This window comes from Pseudophryne corroboree, chromosome 5 (genome assembly GCF_028390025.1).
Source record: "Pseudophryne corroboree isolate aPseCor3 chromosome 5, aPseCor3.hap2, whole genome shotgun sequence".
NCBI classification, from domain to species: Eukaryota; Metazoa; Chordata; class Amphibia; order Anura; family Myobatrachidae; genus Pseudophryne; species Pseudophryne corroboree.
Window position 1 is genome coordinate 50680642 of NC_086448.1, and position 17899 is coordinate 50698540.

The window sequence follows — 17899 nt, forward strand, 5'->3', positions numbered from 1 at the left end:
AAGGGCACTATGGCCCTCATTCCGAGTTGTTCGCTCGCTAGCTGCTTTTAGCAGCAGTGCAAACGCTAAACCGCCGCCCTCTGGGAGTGTATCTTAGCTTAGCAGAAGTGCGAACGAAAGGATCGCAGCTCTGCTACAAAAAAAGATTGTGCAGTTTCTAAGTAGCTCGAGACTTACTCCTAGCTAGCGATCACTTCAGACTGTTTAGTTCCTGTTTTGACGTCACAAACACGCCCTGCGTTCGGTCAGCCATGCCTACGTTTCCCCAGCCACTCCTGCGTTTTTATCCAACACGCCTGCGTTTTTACACACACTCCCCGAAAACAGTCAGTTGCCACCCAGACACACCCTTTTCCTGTCAATCACTCTGCGGCCAGCAGTGCGACTGAAAAGTGTCGCTAGACCTTGTGTGAAACTGCATCGGCTTTTGTGAAAGTACGTCGAGCGTGCGCAGAAGTGCCGCTTTTGTTACCTAATCGCTGCGCTGCTAGCGATCAACTCGGAATGAGGGCCTATGTACTAAGCCTTGGATGGAGTTGAAGTGAACGGAGATAAAGTACCAGCCAATCAGCTCCTAGCTGCCATGTTACAGGCTGTGTTTGACAAATGACAGGAGCTGGTTGGTTGGTACTTTATCTCTGTCCACTTTATCTCTCTCCAAGTACATAGACCCCTAAATATTGCAGAGGGCCTTTTCTAGAGGCAGGTGAGCCATGCAACATAAGGTAGTATTTTCCTGTGAGACCACGCCCCTTGCCTTGAGACCACACCCCTTGCCATGAGACCACACCCCTTGCCATGAGACCATGCCCCTTGCCATGAAAATAAAGCAATCAAACAACAATCAGCGTTTCTCACAGATACTTCCCTGTTGAAGATCCAGCAGACAAAGAGCCCTGGGTGTAGCAGAACACCAAACTAATATCCGTACTACCACTCCCACTACAATCCTTATTGGCTAACAAAGTATGATTGACATGAAGGCCAGCCCCAAGTCTTGTGGTTTAATCAATTTCCTACATATTAGGGATGGCCATTGGTGGGTTATCCATTGATTGTTACTTTGATGGTGTGAAACCATCGATGGTTTCACCCACTGATGGTCACACATGCTTTAGTGTACCACAAGCTGTTGGCCAATCAAAGCTGGTTGGCGGGGCTTTGCAGGGTTTGGGGGTGCCGAGCTAGGCTCCGTGTCCTGACACCTTGGGGAAAAAAATTAAAAATATTCAGTTGCTCTGTAATATCGATGGTGGGAATCCATCTGGTTCTCCCCCCCCATCGACGTTAAAAGTAGTTACCATCGGTCATAGACCATTGATGATTTCAAAGCATCGATGGTCGATAGCCATCCCTACTGCATATTCAGCTCTCAGGGGCAGATGTATTAAGCCTGGAGAAGTGATAAAGCAGTGATAACACATCAGCCAATCAGCTCCTTGCTGTTCATTAACATATTGGAGCTGATTGGTTGGTGCGTTATCGCCTTGCACTTATCACTGCTTGATCATTGCTATATCACTTCTCCAGACTTAATACATCTGCCCCTCAATTCCTCTTAGTAGTTTCCCCTAGCCTGTGTGTAATTACAATGGGGCAGATGTGTTAAGCCTGGAGACGACATAAGGAAGTGATAAACCAGTGATAAGTACAAGGTGATAAATGCACCAGCCAGTCAGTTCCTAACTTTTAATTTACATATTGGAGCTGATTGGCTGGTGCGTTTATCACCTTGCACTTATCACTGGTTTATCACTTCCTTATGCCTTCTACTGGTTAATACATCTACCCCATTGTACCTTACACACATGGAAATGTTGACACAGTGTTAACGAACAGATTTAAAGTTTCCTGACTCCCCTGTAGCTATAATATATAGGTGGACATACTTTATACTTCACATCCAGGTACTAAGGAAAATGTAATTATCTTATTGTACAGTGATCATACAGGAAGGTACAGCCTGCTCAGAGTAAATCGTATTTCAGCCTCAAATTGAATGGACTGATTTTTCCATGCCAGCATGTATGAAATGTATTGCTTTATCTTCATGGCTTTCCTTATCTGTATACTTGCATTGCCCTTGGATATGACACGTAACTGCTCTATTTGTGCAAAAACTAACAACCCACACAGTAGAGCTGCTGATGTCGTATATTCAAGTGTAAGGAAAATAAGCCTCTCTCCATGGGGGAAACACAGAGAGGCCAGGAAGACGAGACAATGAGGGTCATTCCGAGTTGATCGCATGTAGCAACTTTTTGCTGCTCGTGTGATCAACCTGCTGCCGCCTATGGGGGAGTGTATTTTAGCATAGCAGGGCTGCGATCGCTTTTTTCCGCTAGCATCGTCGTGTCCTGGCAACGTAATGACGCGCGTGCGCAATGCGTCCACCGCGCATGCCAGGGACGGATCTAGACTTTTCTTTTAGGGGTGGCGGTTTACTGTTTAATCTTGACTCCTCCCCTCTCTAGTCCCAACTCCTCCCATCTACAATCCTAACTCCTCCTCTCTCAATTCCTGAAAAACTGAACTTTTTGAGTGAGACTGAGATAGAGCTTTGTGATTGTTCTATGTACATGTGACTTTGCTCTGGGGTAACTGTATTTATTAGCCCTAGTACTCACACACCTGCAAGTGAGGGGCAAATGCTCTGTAACCCTTGCTCTCCTTGCTCCTCTGTGCTGCTGTGGTATAGGCTGCAGCACAGCGTTCTGCCTCAGGCTCTCCCTGGAGAGCTCGCTTCAGCTCAAAAGTGGGTGTGGCTATGACTGTGTTAGGGGGGGGGGGGGCGGTCGCCCCCTTCGCCCCCCCCCTAAATCCGGCCCTGGCGCACCGCAGCAAAGAACCGCTGCGTGGGAACGGGTCGGAATGACCCCCAATGTGCTAACAATTGCACCAAGGACATGAACACAATCATTAAATTCTATAGTCACTAAAGGAAACATTAGTTTTTGTGTGCGTTTATACTGTATTTAGTGGATACACGCATGATGTGAGCCTGTGTTGTGCTCAGGATGTAACGTGTCTTTTTCTGTGTGTCTCATTGTTTTTGCTTCAGTGAAGACAGCAAGAAAGTGAGACCTCCGAGGACGTTGATCGCAGCGGACGGACGTACTCTGAATGTTAATGAGCCCAAGTAGGTGACCAAGAAAACAGAGAATAAATAAAGTTTGTAGGAAATGCTCCACTTTTAATAACCGCCCGGCGCGCTCCGATCTGATTCCACAATATATTACACAAAAAACACATTTCACAGATCTGTAGAAAACTGCTGCATCCGCTGTGCCCGGCAACCTGAGAATTATCATTCATCACATAGGCTGCAAAACAAGTCTCTGCCGCTGTCTGAGGAGTTTACAGCCATACAGGAAATAATATTGGTTCAGCATTGTGCATCCATTGCTTATCGTCTATGTAAGACACTTACTTATGGGATCATTTATTCCATCACGTTCATGACCCAGTTTTATCCTCCAAACTATCCCTTATGTTTGTTAAGTATCAATGATGAATTCACTGGCCCAGCTAAAGAGCTTATTTATTTATTACCAGTTATTTATATAGCGCACACATATTCCGCAGCGCTTTACAGAGAATATTTGATCATTCACATCAGTCCCTGCCGCAGTGGAGCTTACAATTTATATTCCCTACCAATCGTACACACACACATATATACAAAAAAATGTTTTGTTTTTGTTGGGATACAATGAACCTACCAGTATATTTTTGGATTGTGGGAGGAAACCGGAGTCCCCAGAGGAAACCCTCGCAAGTACGGGGAGAATATACATAGTAACATAGTAACATAGTATCTAAGGTTGAAAAAAGACAATTGTCCATCGGGTTCAACCTATTTATATACAAACGCCACACAGTTGCGGCTGTGGTGGGAATTGAACCCATGACCTCAGTGCTGTGAGGCAGTAATGCTAACCATTACATCATCCGTAGCTTACTGTCGCTTAGAACGATCTGTTCGTTTTTGTGCACCGTGCTGTAAACAGAATTTGTCAGGCCTTGCGCATTTAAGCTGACAATCTAATTTTCGGTACCTTAGACACAGAGACAAGTTGATTTGTCAAAGGTGACAAAAAGCCATCTCTGGCATTGCAAGCTAAGTCTTACGTTCTCAGTTTTACACAGACGCTGTATGTAGCCAATCATTATTGATTACTGTTACTTGTAATTTGGGGGGTCATTCCGAGTTGAACGCTAGCTGCATTTGTTCGTAGCGCAGCGTTCAGGCTAAAAAAACGGCAGTTCTGCGCATGCGGCGCAATGCGCACGCGCGACCTACGGGCACAATGAACGATGTACACATTAAACCAAGGGGGTCATTCCGAGTTGATCGCTAGCTAGCAGTTTTTAGCAGCCGTGCAAATGCTATACCGCCGCCCACTGGGAGTGTATTTTAGCTTAGCAGAAGTGCGAACGGTTGTATCGCAGAGCGGCTACAAATTTTTTTGTGTAGTTTCAGAGTAGCTCAAAACCTACTCAGCGCTTGCGATCAATTCAGACTATTCAGTTCCGGATTTGACGTCACACACTCGCCCTGCGTTCGCCCAGCCACGCCTGCGTTTTCCCTGGCACGCCTGCATTTTTCCGAACACTCCCTGAAAACGGTCAGTTGCCACCCAGAAACGCCCACTTCATGTCAATCACTCTGAGGCAAGCAGTGCGACTGAAATGCATCGCTAGACCCTGTGCGAAACTACATAGTGCCTGTATGTCGCGCATGCGCATTGCGCCACATACGCATGCGCAGAACTGCCGTTTTTTAGCCTGATCGCTGCGCTGCAAACAAATGCAGCTAGCGATCAACTCGGAATGACCACCATTGTCCTTTATTACAAGAGATCGGATGTGTGGCTGCACACTACATAGATCTGCTCAATTACAATGCTGATTATTATTTTTTTTTACAAAGTACCAGGAGCTTTATATAGTATATATATAGTATATATACTATAGCTCATAGTTTTTATGCAGGATCACATAGCTCAATGAGTAGGGAGTTTCATTAGAATTCAACAGGTTATAGGTTTGAATCCTGGGTATGGCAGTATATTGAAATGTGTTATTTAATAATGGGTATTGTAACTGAACAACAATGAGCTCTCCAGTGGTCTATAAATGTGTATTTTTTATATATATATATATATATATATATATATATATGAAGATGTGAGGACTGGCACTCCAAGGGTCCACAGCCAACAATGTTAGTGCCTAGGTGCCAGAAAAAAGTCCAATAGCAGTGAGAGAGGATCCGGCACTCAGAGGACTTAGATACGAGCGATAGGCTGGTTCAAGTAAATGAGCTGACGGCGCAGCATCATACAGTCAACGTTTCATTTATTAAACATAAATTTCGTCAGGACAAGAATAACATACATGAGGAAACATCTTACCTTAAATAACCCACCACACAGACCCTCGTGTGCGCTGCGTGTGCTTCCTGGACGGGACTTGATGACGTCACCGGCCGGCGACGTGCGCTCTCCAGCGCCGTTTCCATGGTAACCCGCCGGAGGCAGACGCAGCACTGAAGACAAAGAAAGATTTTTCAACTGTTAGCAGTTCACCAATAACGTGAGAATTAAAATATAAATAAATGTGCAAAACACTTGGAAGAAGTGTTGGTGAGGTGGAGCATGCATGTACATATTTAGGCATATTTTAGCAAGAATATATATGGATCTGCAATATAAAGGTCTAATAATAATACATTAATGCATCAATCAAAAATTACACTTAGATAATAATGGATTAAAAAGGGGTTTTTTATGCGAAGGCTATAAAAAGCACCCCAGGTTATTGGACTCATTTAGACCATATGGTGACAGTGTGCGGAGTTCAAAAATCCACCGGGCCTCCCTGCGTAGCAATAAGACTCCCCGGTCACCACCCCGTATATTGGCCGGAATATGGTCAATGACCTTGTGTCGTAAACTGGCCAACAACCGGTCGCCCGCCACTTTCGTGAAGCAAATCACACATTGGCCAGTTTACGACACAAGGTCATTGACCATATTCCGGCCAATATACGGGGTGGTGACCGGGGAGTCTTATTGCTACGCAGGGAGGCCCGGTGGATTTTTGAACTCCGCACACTGTCACCATATGGTCTAAATGAGTCCAATAACCTGGGGTGCTTTTTATAGCCTTCGCATAAAAAACCCCTTTTTAATCCATTATTATCTAAGTGTAATTTTTGATTGATGCATTAATGTATTATTATTAGACCTTTATATTGCAGATCCATATATATTCTTGCTAAAATATGCCTAAATATGTACATGCATGCTCCACCTCACCAACACTTCTTCCAAGTGTTTTGCACATTTATTTATATTTTAATTCTCACGTTATTGGTGAACTGCTAACAGTTGAAAAATCTTTCTTTGTCTTCAGTGCTGCGTCTGCCTCCGGCGGGTTACCATGGAAACGGCGCTGGAGAGCGCACGTCGCCGGCCGGTGACGTCATCAAGTCCCGTCCAGGAAGCACACGCAGCGCACACGAGGGTCTGTGTGGTGGGTTATTTAAGGTAAGATGTTTCCTCATGTATGTTATTCTTGTCCTGACGAAATTTATGTTTAATAAATGAAACGTTGACTGTATGATGCTGCGCTGTCAGCTCATTTACTTGAACCAGCCTATCGCTCGTATCTAAGTCCTCTGAGTGCCGGATCCTCTCTCACTGCTATATATATATATATATATATATATATATATATATAATATATATATATATACTTAATGCTGATGGTCTTGGAGCTCACTGAATATTTTTGCTTTATCTAACTTAGATTTTTCACACTGTTACCATCTCAAACTGACACCCACCACATCTGTAACTTGGGTCTTACTGTATGGATTACACAGGGTCTCGGCAGCCACTTCTGTAATCCTGGAACCTATTATCTACGGGGTCTATTTATTAACATTATTTTTACTAAAATATTGTGATAAAGGGTGTTTTCTGTTTTCACACCCTTCTCACATTACTTTAGTACCACCTGAATGTTTTCATGAAAAACTGCTCCAAACCCTTTAATTCACTTTTTTTTTCGTAACCCACATCGCATTCCCCATAGTTACAATGGGAAATGTGATCTGGCCAAATTTCCCCCCAAAAAATGTGAAAAAATACAGCAGTGTGCCCTGTGATAATCCCGCCAACTCAGGCTGGCGAGTTCACAGGGCAGCACTGCGATAATGTGGCATTTGCCTCTGGCAGAGAAAGCTGTGCGGGGACCCGGCAGAGTGATCAGCTCTGTGTATCCGATGGACACACAAGCTGATCACAGTGTTAAAATAAAAATAAAAAAGTTTTTTAAAAAACCATACTCACCTGTCCAGGGAGCCGGTGTCAGCTGCTCCGGTGAGCGCTGCCGGGCGCCGGGTCCCCCATATGCTGCAATGTGACCCCGGTGCAGTAGAGTGACGCTGCAAAACGGCAGCGCACTTTACAGCACCAGGGGTCACAGCGCAGGAGAAGGACCCGGCAGCCTCCTGAAGCAGCGCGGACCGGCTCCCTGGACAGCTAAGTATATTATCCTGCTGGAGGGGTGTCTGAGGCGCGTGGGTGTAGTCGTGACGGGGGGGTCGACTGGGATGCGGCGGTAGCGGCGATGTCGGTGGGGCGGCGCATGCGCAGCAGGACATTGGGGTATTTTTCATAAAAAATGATGCTGCGAAAAGGCACCGCAGGGACAGAGCTTGTACTTCCTGTAATTCCTGTAATGTAATCAGTTATCGCAGTGCGAGTTGGGGTGATTTTATCACCTGTCATCCGCATCGTGGATGCGGATGGTGATAAATAGGCCCCGTCTAAGCCCCTCAGTCTTCCATTCACCTATCACCTAGGTACAGTCAGAGCTAGCTGAGTCACCTTCCCCCTCAATCCAGTTCCTGCACATTTACACTATACTTAATCACTGCCACCACCTATAAGATTAGCTCTCTATTAATCAAATTCATTATAAATGTACACGCTAGTGCGCACTATGCTCTGTGGTACCCAGAGGGGGCGTTCAAAGGTTCAACACCTGGCATCTTTGCACTGAGAGGGATAACACAGCCAAGCAACACTTTCCCTTCACAACAAAGCTTATTTGAGTAACAACAACAAACCTATTAAATGTTAGATTTAATATAAAAAGATGCAGTGCTTTTAGATATAAGAAAAGCACACAACAAAATGGTAAAATAAATGCAGTAACAGATATAAAAAAAAATGTATAGACAAATATCCACAATGTAGAATACTTAAGTGTAAACGTATAATTTGTAGCGAGGTGTGCATGAAATGGACCAGCTCATGATTAGGTTGATCCCCAAGGAGACTGACCTCTAAGAAGCATCTATAGTTTTCTGCCTTAGCCCCTCCCCCAGTCCTGTGATGTCACTCATATAAGGCTTGTCCCTTTTACATTTCTGGCAGCAGTTTTGTAGCTATTAAGTAACCATCCTATAGTAGCGTCCCACACGGGATCTGTATAATTTCACAATGGCCGGGATGTCGGCCATCATTATACCGACAACGGCATCCCGGCCGACAGTATGCCAGCAGCAGGGCGAGCGCACAGTCCCCTTGCGGGCTCGGTGGATCGCACATGTTCTATTTTATGGGTGTCGTGGACACCCACGAGTGGGAATTGCCCCATGTCACCGGGATTCCGTCTGTCGGCATTGTCAGCTGTCGGGATTCCGTCGTTGGTATCCTGACCGCTGGGAATCCCGACAGGCGGCAAATTAGCTGCATCCCTCCCACCCTGCTTATATAATTCACATGAATTATCCATATCACCCAACTTCCCTACTCTGTATATAATGTTGAGTAACCTCCCTTTAAACCACTAGGGGTAGATTTACTAAGGTGGGAGGGTTTTTTTTAGAACTAGTGATGTTGCTCATAGCAACCAATCAGATTCTGCTTAACATTTAGCTAGCTGCTTCTAGAAGATAATAGATATAATCTGATTGGATGCTATAGGCAACACCACAAGTTCTAAAAAATACCTCCCAACGTATCCCTTAGAAACAACACACACTCACTGCCTTCTCCACATCCCTCACATAGCAGTGCTACACTGAAGAAAGTATAGAAAGGACCTTATTCAGGTTTGCTAGCAAACCAAAAAAGCAGGCAACGGGGCAAAACCATGTTCACTGCAGGTGGGGCAGATGTAACGTGCAGAGAGAGCTAGATTTGGGTGGGGTGTGTGCAAACTGAAATCTAAACTGCAGTGTAAAAATAAAGCAGCCTGTATTTACCCTGCATAGAAACAATATAACCCACCCAAATCTAACTCTCTGAGCACATGATATATCTGCCCCCCATCCCCCCCCCTGCAGTGCACGTGGTTTTGCCCAGTTGATTGCTTTTTTGGTTAGCTAACAAAACTGAATAGCCCCCAAAGTTGATAATACTGCAACAAGGTATCTCAGCCTGTTTTACTCACATCCCTGCAGGTTTCCCGAGTTCCCAAATAAATGAACCATGCTGTGATTTAACATAGTTACATTGAATTAATACAGTGTGCAGGTCCATTACGTTCCACCTAGTGCTCGGACGATGCAGAGGTAGGAAAGCAGAACCCTCACTGAGATAGATGGTTTAATTTGGCTGCAAATTGCTTTTTGCATGGGGCCAAAAATACTGCTGATCCTTTTTAACAGTAGCGTGGTTGGCGTAGAAGATAGCATTCTTGCCTCACAGCCCTAAGGTCATGAGTCCAATACCTGATCTATATCTGTGTGGAGTTTACATATCCTCCCCGTGCTTGCGTGGGTTTCCTCCCACAATCCAAAAATATACTGGTAGGTTAATTGGCTCCTAACAAAAAGATTGACATACCATGTGTTTGTGTACATGTGATAGGGAATATAGAGTGTAAGCCCCCCATCTAAAGTCCTGCTTTGGGCATCCAAACTCCTGTTCGGGGCCCAAAGTGCAGACTTAGCGCACATTTGTTCTTGCACCTCAGGAGGCTGCAAGAAGAAATGTCATCACCGCGGCTACCGGGCATCTAAACGGAGCAACAATTGAATTGCTCTGTTTGCTCCCTCCTAGTAGTAGCCGCGGGGTAAAACAATTGAATCGGCTCATAAATGTAGACAGATAATGGCAGCATCTGACCATGTACAGTACAGTGGGGGAGATGTACTAAGCCTGAAAAGTGATAAATATAACTGTGATAAAGCACCAGCCAATCGGCTCCTAACTGCCATATTACAGGCTGTGTTTGAAAAATGACAGTTAGGAGCCGATTGGCTGGTACTTTATCACAGTGATATTTATCGCTTTTCAGGCTTAGTACATCTGGCCCAGTATGTGGTCGTTGTCTGATCAATGTGTCTTTATACTGTATGTTACAGAGCACTTTACAGAGAGTATATTATCAGTCCCTGCCCCAGCTAAACTACAGTCTAACCTGTGGACGCACAAGGTATCATTTCATCAGAAGCCAATTAACCTACCATATGTATTTGGACTATGGGAGGAAACCGGAGAACTTTATAATAAACAGTACTTTTTTTCCACAATCATATACCTTGCATTATATTTACAAAAAAAAAATATATATATATTTTTATTATATTTTATTTATATATAAATATATGTGCCATTTCCTCCATATTTACTATGCTCTCTTAATTACAGGCTGGATTTCTCTTTGGTTGATGATGAGGAGAATAATCAGTTCATCTTGGACCTTGCTATATACAGGTATTATTGTATATCTTTAATGGGCTCAAACAATAGTATAGTTTAATTCCATGGTGGCAAGTGGCTTTAGGAAGCTCACATGGTTCTCCTTTTAGCGGCAGACACAAGGCAAAACCATGCCTCGTAAGTGATTGCTTGCCCCTTTAAAAAAAGTCTGAGATCGTCCTGCATCCCACACGTTTGGATGATCTTGGACTTCATTACATCCCGCCAATATAGTGACCAGTACCAGTGTTTTACTATTGTGTTTTAGAGGCCCACTTTCATTCACAGAAGAGGCAGCCATTTTGTGGACTGAACCAATATTCACCAGAATGCAGCCTATCAATTCATTGATAAAATGAAATCACTGAGTACTGTCCTAGTGAATGGATAGTCTACAACATTCACGTGAATATCAATACAGCACACAAAATAATAATTATTATTATTTTATTTATACAGCGCTCTTTCTCCAATAGGACTCAAGGTGCTTAAAAAGGCTGCCTCTGCTGAGAGAGAGAGATCAGCTGACATACCTGCATTAAGCAACCCAATGTATAGACGGTAATAAATATTAAAGGGGGTTTCTGCTGTAAGATCTATTTTTGGAAAAATAATTTTCCCTACCAATAACAGTTATATTGGATAGGTCACTCCCTTGGGAGAACTTGTTTATGGCTGGGGCTTTGGGAGAACTTCTTTATGGCTGGGGCTCTGCGTTTCACCTTCGGCGCTGCTTGGTTCTCTCTATAGCACAATCAGTCCTGTGCTATCGTGTTGGCCACCCCTATCCATCCGCCATCCCTGGCTGTCATCACTATCAGCGCGTGTTTGGCATCAGACGGATCTCTGCGTACATTCAACCCTGAATAGGCTGCGATTCCGCCTACAAGCGGAACGCGTGAAGTCCAATTTGACAACTCCACTGCAAGAAGAGATGCAGGTAAAATGCGTACGGCTCTGTTACTCCGAGCTGCGTACCTCGGCTGCGGAATACATGCTAAGAAAACATTGCATGATCCGTCCAAGTGAACGGATGTGCATGAAACTCTGAATGAGCCCCAGGGTTTCCATAATCATTACGTGTATAGTCAAGGAACAGATAAATTAACATCTGTTTTTTCTTTCTGAATTACGTATCACACATGTAACAAATTCATTGTCCTCTCCACAGGCATATGGACACCTCCTTGGTTGACGTTGATGTCCAGCCCAGTTATATAAAAGTGTTGGTCAAAAATAAGGTAATTAAAAAAACAAGAAGGCCCATTACGGACCACGTGGGTGTGGTATGTTGGGTTGACCGTTATCATGCCGACATGAAAATATTAGCATGGATGTAATGTTGGCATGCAGCCAGTACTGTGAAGGCCACGGGTAAAGGTGGGCCTACCCACCCATTCATGGAAATAAATGAAAAAACAAATTAATAACTTAACTCTCCTGTGGTCCCGCCCTGTCTCACCACATGCTTCCATACAGTGAATGGCTCTCAGCACTCTGATTGGTGAATCGCTCCAGCCATCCACCAATCAGCAAGCTGACAGCCATTCGCCGCCTGGTTGCAGGATGGAGGCAGGTAGTGAATGCTGCACTCTGATTGGTGTATAGCTCCAGCCATCCACCAGTCAGTAAGCAGAGCGCCATTCAGTGTCTTGCATGCCTCCCAAGAAGCTGCAGAGGCACCAGCCCGGGAGGCAGATGCCTTCTGGCCAAGCCTTCTCCTGCTCAAGGGCCCCTAGCATCGTGGGGCCCTGGGCATCTGCCCAATGTCCCTATATGTTAAGATGTCCCTGCTTGAAGCATATGGACATGCTGAGTGTAGCGTGATACATCGGACATTGGAAGGCAAGTGGTGACATAATACAGGCACCTATCAGCTGTGTGTACATAGGTCGGTGAGGCAAGGATCATGGGGCACCTGCTGATAAAATGACCCAAGTGAGGTGACACCAGTCTGCGTTGTACAGTATAACCGATCCAAACTAACCTGAACACTGAACCAATCAGCCCATCTAGGCAACTGCCAGCCATCCAATGCCAATAGTGAGCACTAGCCCCGCCTACTCAGTGGAACCAATCATAAATTGCTGGTAAGTGCCGAATGTTCATTTAAACATATCAATAGTAAGAGAATACTCCATCACACTTCCCTTGAACAGAGCTGCATTAAAATATCTATTTAGTTTTCCTTTAATCACAAGTCGCTCTTATGCCCGGGTACCGCACTGCTTTGGTGGGCGTCCATGGCATCTGAATAGAAAGCGTGAATCATTTGGAGACCTCGGTGTAATTTGGGAAACATTAAATACTGTATGTTCGTTCTGCAAGCTTGGGCAATTTACTGCTGGATTCTGGGTTTATACAGCTCACGCGGGAATTGAGTTGCAGAATTATTTGGTACCTGCCGCTTCCTGCTACTCATTTCATCAATCAGTGTCCTCGCACACAGAAACACTGCCCGCATCCCTTACAGATCAGCCGTGTGCTGGGAATTTCCTGCACGGCAGGTCCTGATGTGATGGATGGTCAGAGAGGGACATTTCTGAAAACTGCTACATGAAAGGTGTTGTAACCTATAGCAACCAGTCAGTTGCATTTTTATATTCTCATAATGCAAAAACAGGATTTAATTTCTGGGACAAGTTATTGAACCAAACTTACATTGTAAGGACTGCCCATAGGCATTTACCTAGACTCAGGGGGGTATATAGCCATATGATTGTGCTAATCTGCAGTCACCAAAGCTTTCACAGGGATATCATTTGCCCAGTTAGGATGCACTCTATATCGGACGTACATTCATATGCAGCGCCGGTGCAAGGCCCCGCTGCCCCTACCACCAGTATATGTGACATCACAGAAGAGACGCGTCCTAACAAAGCACCAGGCGGCTCTCTAGACCGTAGGGTGCTGTTACAGCATATTTGGCAGAAGTGGAGATGCAGCTGATCACTGGAGGGGCAGAGCCGGGCACTTCTCGTCTTTAGACCCACACACCCTCTGCATAAAGCCGTGACTCGCGGGTCATTGCTTTCCGTGTTCCAGCCATCTCAGTAGGAAGGAGGCTTGAGGGGGGGGGGGGGGGGGGGTGTCACCTGTTCTTCCCTTGACGTTCTTGGGAATATACAGGTGTCACCGGGACAGTGACGGTGCCGCCTCCTCAGCCTTGCCGCACCAGTCGCACACCCTTAGTTACGGCCCAGAGCATATGTGCAAATTGACTGATGTATTAAAAAATAAAAATTGGAGAATAGTGATGTATGGATTTCCCTGACATCTCCAGGGTTCACTTAACCCGTAATGATTCATTGCATGTTTCCTGTGTGTATCCCAGTGTATCTTAGTGTGTACACTAGTAAAGTAGATGAATGAGGACCTAAGTAACCCCCCAAAAATATGGTTTGGTCTTTTGGACCCAGTGTCCATCCCAATGCACAACGATTTGCTAGCGTTGTAGTTCGTACACCAGAACATTGCAATTCGGTCTAATTCGATATTTTGATGCTCTAGCAACTCCAATTACTGTTCCCATAATGAATTTTTCCGAGATTCGATTGATAAAATACATTGTTTAACTTGTAAAGTGGGATACTTTTTTGGGGCCGAAGCCATCTTTCACAGCATTTTCGTACATTTAAATATTCATTGGGATTTGAATGGCAGCTGTCATCACTATACAGTCTACACAATACATTTTTTTTAATACTGTCCATTTAAACGGAGAAGGGGCTATAAAGGGTTAACTGTTGTGACTTAAATAATATAGAAATGAGAAATAAAAGCAATGGCCTAATGCGTACAATACTAGGAGAAAAGAAAGAATGCTGCGATGATGGAGTAATGCAGATATGTTGATAGAGCGTGTTCTCTCAGTAGGCTTGTTCCCTGAAACACATGTGCATGTCAGTCCACCAACCAATCAGAAACTTGTGCACGATTAATGTGCTGTGCATAAAATAAATGCAGTACAGCTGTATTGTCCAGCATGCAGTACATATATTTGTGGCGCCACAAGGGGTCCGCAGCACCTTATATAATCAGAATAAACAAAACTAGAATAAAATGACTTGCAGTACAGAACATTGCAGGACATGGTATAAACATTGCAGCATCAGCGGGGCAGACAGTGAGCATGGGACAGAGGGTTAGGATGAGAGGTGGCTGGGTTTGGTGAGGAAGTGGGTCTGAGAGCGCGTTTGAGGTTTTTTAGAGAAGTGGAGAGGATTAGGAGAGAATTCCAGAGGAAGGGAGCAGTGCAGGCCAAACCTTGGAGGCGAGAGTGTGACGAAGTACAGTATCAGTGCACGTTTCATCTTCTTCCGATCACTTTTCAGTTTTTATTTTATTTTACTTTTAGCCATTTCAGCTCGTACTTCCTGAGGAAGTGAAGCCAGACAGTAGCACTGCCAAGAGATCTCAGACGACGGGTCATTTAGTGGTCACTATGCCGAAGGTACGTGTAGTCCATATGGGCTTAGAGGGTCAGCTTTGTGCTCAAGAAAGTGCAGTAATTGTTGTAATCCAGTGTTTACATTGTATGCCACACTGTGCCCCTTGTTCACATTGCATGCCACACTGTGCCCCATTTACATTGCATGCCACACTGTGCCCCCTGTTCACATTGCATGCCACAATGTGCCCCCTGTTCACATTGCATACCACACTGTGCCCCATGTTCACATTGCATGCCACACTGTGCCCCCTTGTTCGCATTGCATGCCACACTGTGCCTTTGTTCACATTGCATGCCACACTGTGCCCCTTGTTCACATTGCATGCCACACTGTGCCCCCTGTTCACATTGCATGCCACACTGTGCCCCCTGTTCACATTGCATGCCACACTGTGCCCCTTGTTCACATTGCATGCCACACTGTGCCCCTTGTTCACATTGCATGCCACACTGTGCCCCTTGTTCACATTGCATGCCACACTGTGCCCCCTGTTCACATTGCATGCTACACTGTGCCCCTTGTTCACATTGCATGCCACACTGTGCCTCTTGTTCACATTGGCTGCCACACTGTGCCCCCTTTTTACATTATGTGCCACATTGTGCCCTATGTTCACATTGTTTGACACATTTTCTCCTCTCCCCCCGCCCCTCCCCAGTTTACATTATATCACTTTGCCCTCCCTTATGTGTGAGGTTGTAGGAATGATTCTGTGAACAAGCCACATATAGGTGAAACTTGCATTCGGTAGGCAGGTTCCGGTCTGTGCACGGACTGGAAGTCCACACCTCTCTTGATATCCATAATATGTGCTCTAAACTCTACCTTGACTGCTATGCCTGGTTAAGATGTATTTATGATTATTACATTGCATACATTTTCATGATTTACTAGTCAGGTGTTAGAATTTACTGAAACATCATTTGTCTATATACTCCCATCGATTCTTTCTAATGTTGGACTCTCATTGTGCGTCAACTTACCCGATTCCTCTGCGCTGGTTCTTAACAGTGGTGTCACTTAGGTTTCACATTCCTGCAAAAGCAGATTCAATCTCCTTATCTATTTCTATCAGAGTTGATTATACCCTCATGCACTCTCACTCACCTGTTCATTGCTATCATAGCACACAGGAGGGAAACAGAAGCAGGGGCTCAACCATCAGACTCTGCTATCTATATTCTCTTGGTGACTCTGACAACGTAACATAAGAAATGCAAAGAAATGAATGATGCTATGCACATGTATGCTATGGCTGGACAAAAATATCAATATTTTATCCTTTGAAAGCAGCACTTATACACATTTTGGAATTTTGAATGGATACACTGTACAATGGGGGTCATTCCGAGTTGATCGCTCGCTGCCGATTTTCGCAGCGCAGCGATCAAGTGAAAAAACTGCATTTCTGCGCATGCGTATGGCCCGCAATGCGCACGCGCGACGTACGGGTACAAAGCTCTTTGTGGTTGTGCTCAGGTTCTAGAAAAGTTTCCCTTCGCACTGGCGGCCGCAAGAAGATTGACAGGAAGCGGGCGTTACTGGGTGTCAACTGACCGTTTTCAGGGAGTGTTTGTAAAAACGCAGGCGTGTCTGAAAAAACGCAGGCGTGGCTGTGCGTTCGCTGGGCGAGTGTATGACGTCAAATCCGGACATGAATAGGCTGAAGTGATCGCAAGCGCTGAGTAGGTTAAGAGCTACTCTGAAACTGCACAAACTGTTTTTGCAGAGCTCGGCTGCAGATGCGTTCGTACTTCTGCTAAGCTAAAATACACTCCCCAGTGGGCGGCGGCATAGCGTTTACACGGCTGCTAAAACTAGCTAGTGAGCGATCAACTCGGTCTGTGGCAAATTGAAAAATTGCAAATTGAAAAATTTGAGGTATATAATTGTTAAGCAACTTGATAAACTGTGTCTTGATACGGTTTACAGATATGTTAAAAGAATTAGCTATACCATGACAACTGAATGAGCATTGAAATACATACTGGATCAGTGACAAATTTATGTAGATGTAATTGCACAAAGCATATGATCATAAGAGCGTTTACCAGGATTGGAATAACTGAGGAACTTAAGAGATCTGTTATTTAACCAATTATCAGATTACAATGAAAAAGGTCTCTCTTACCTTTCATGTTTTATGTGATATATAACAAATGTTATATGTAAAGAGAATGTAGTTATGTGACCGGCGGTCAGGAGACCGCCAGTCACAATACCGACGCCTACATCCCGCCGCCTCACAATCCCAGGAGTCAGCATGCTGACTAACAGGGACTATTCCCACTCGTGGGTAACCACGACACCCACAAAGTGGGAATAGAACATGTGGCGGGAGTGGGAATAGAACATCTACATGCCGGGATCCCGTCGTCGGTATGGTGACTGGCGGTCACACGATACCAACCCTATGTAAAGATATGACTATGATTATTGCGGAAGTCCACTGATAAGGAACGCCGTTACATCAGTGGTTATTCACTTATTCAGTCTTTCTTTTTAATGTTTTTAACATTTTGACTACTGATAGTCAAAATCATTTTGATAAACTTTTACAATTAACATGGAGTATAAGTGAAGGACTTAGCACAAGTTTGGCCAAATTTGTGGGTTCATCTACCATGTTCAGGTGAAGTTCATTAGATGGGTCCCTACATCTCTAATAATCACATATTATATCAATTTATCCAGGTCTTAAGGTGCCCATACATTTGT

The 17899-nt window shown here is 44.7% G+C and overlaps 1 protein-coding gene across 3 annotated transcripts in view; it reads left to right on the top strand.

Annotated features, from left to right (window-relative positions):
- DNAAF11 (dynein axonemal assembly factor 11) overlaps positions 1-17899 on the top strand; it is a 238155-nt gene that overhangs the window by 95927 nt on the left and 124329 nt on the right. For all 3 annotated transcript variants that reach the window (XM_063921265.1, XM_063921263.1, XM_063921264.1), the window contains exons 7-10: positions 3062-3139; positions 10677-10742; positions 11899-11968; positions 15085-15180. In XM_063921265.1, coding sequence (XP_063777335.1) covers positions 3062-3139; positions 10677-10742; positions 11899-11968; positions 15085-15180 — 310 coding nt within the window. The remainder of the gene's footprint in view (positions 1-3061; positions 3140-10676; positions 10743-11898; positions 11969-15084; positions 15181-17899) is intronic.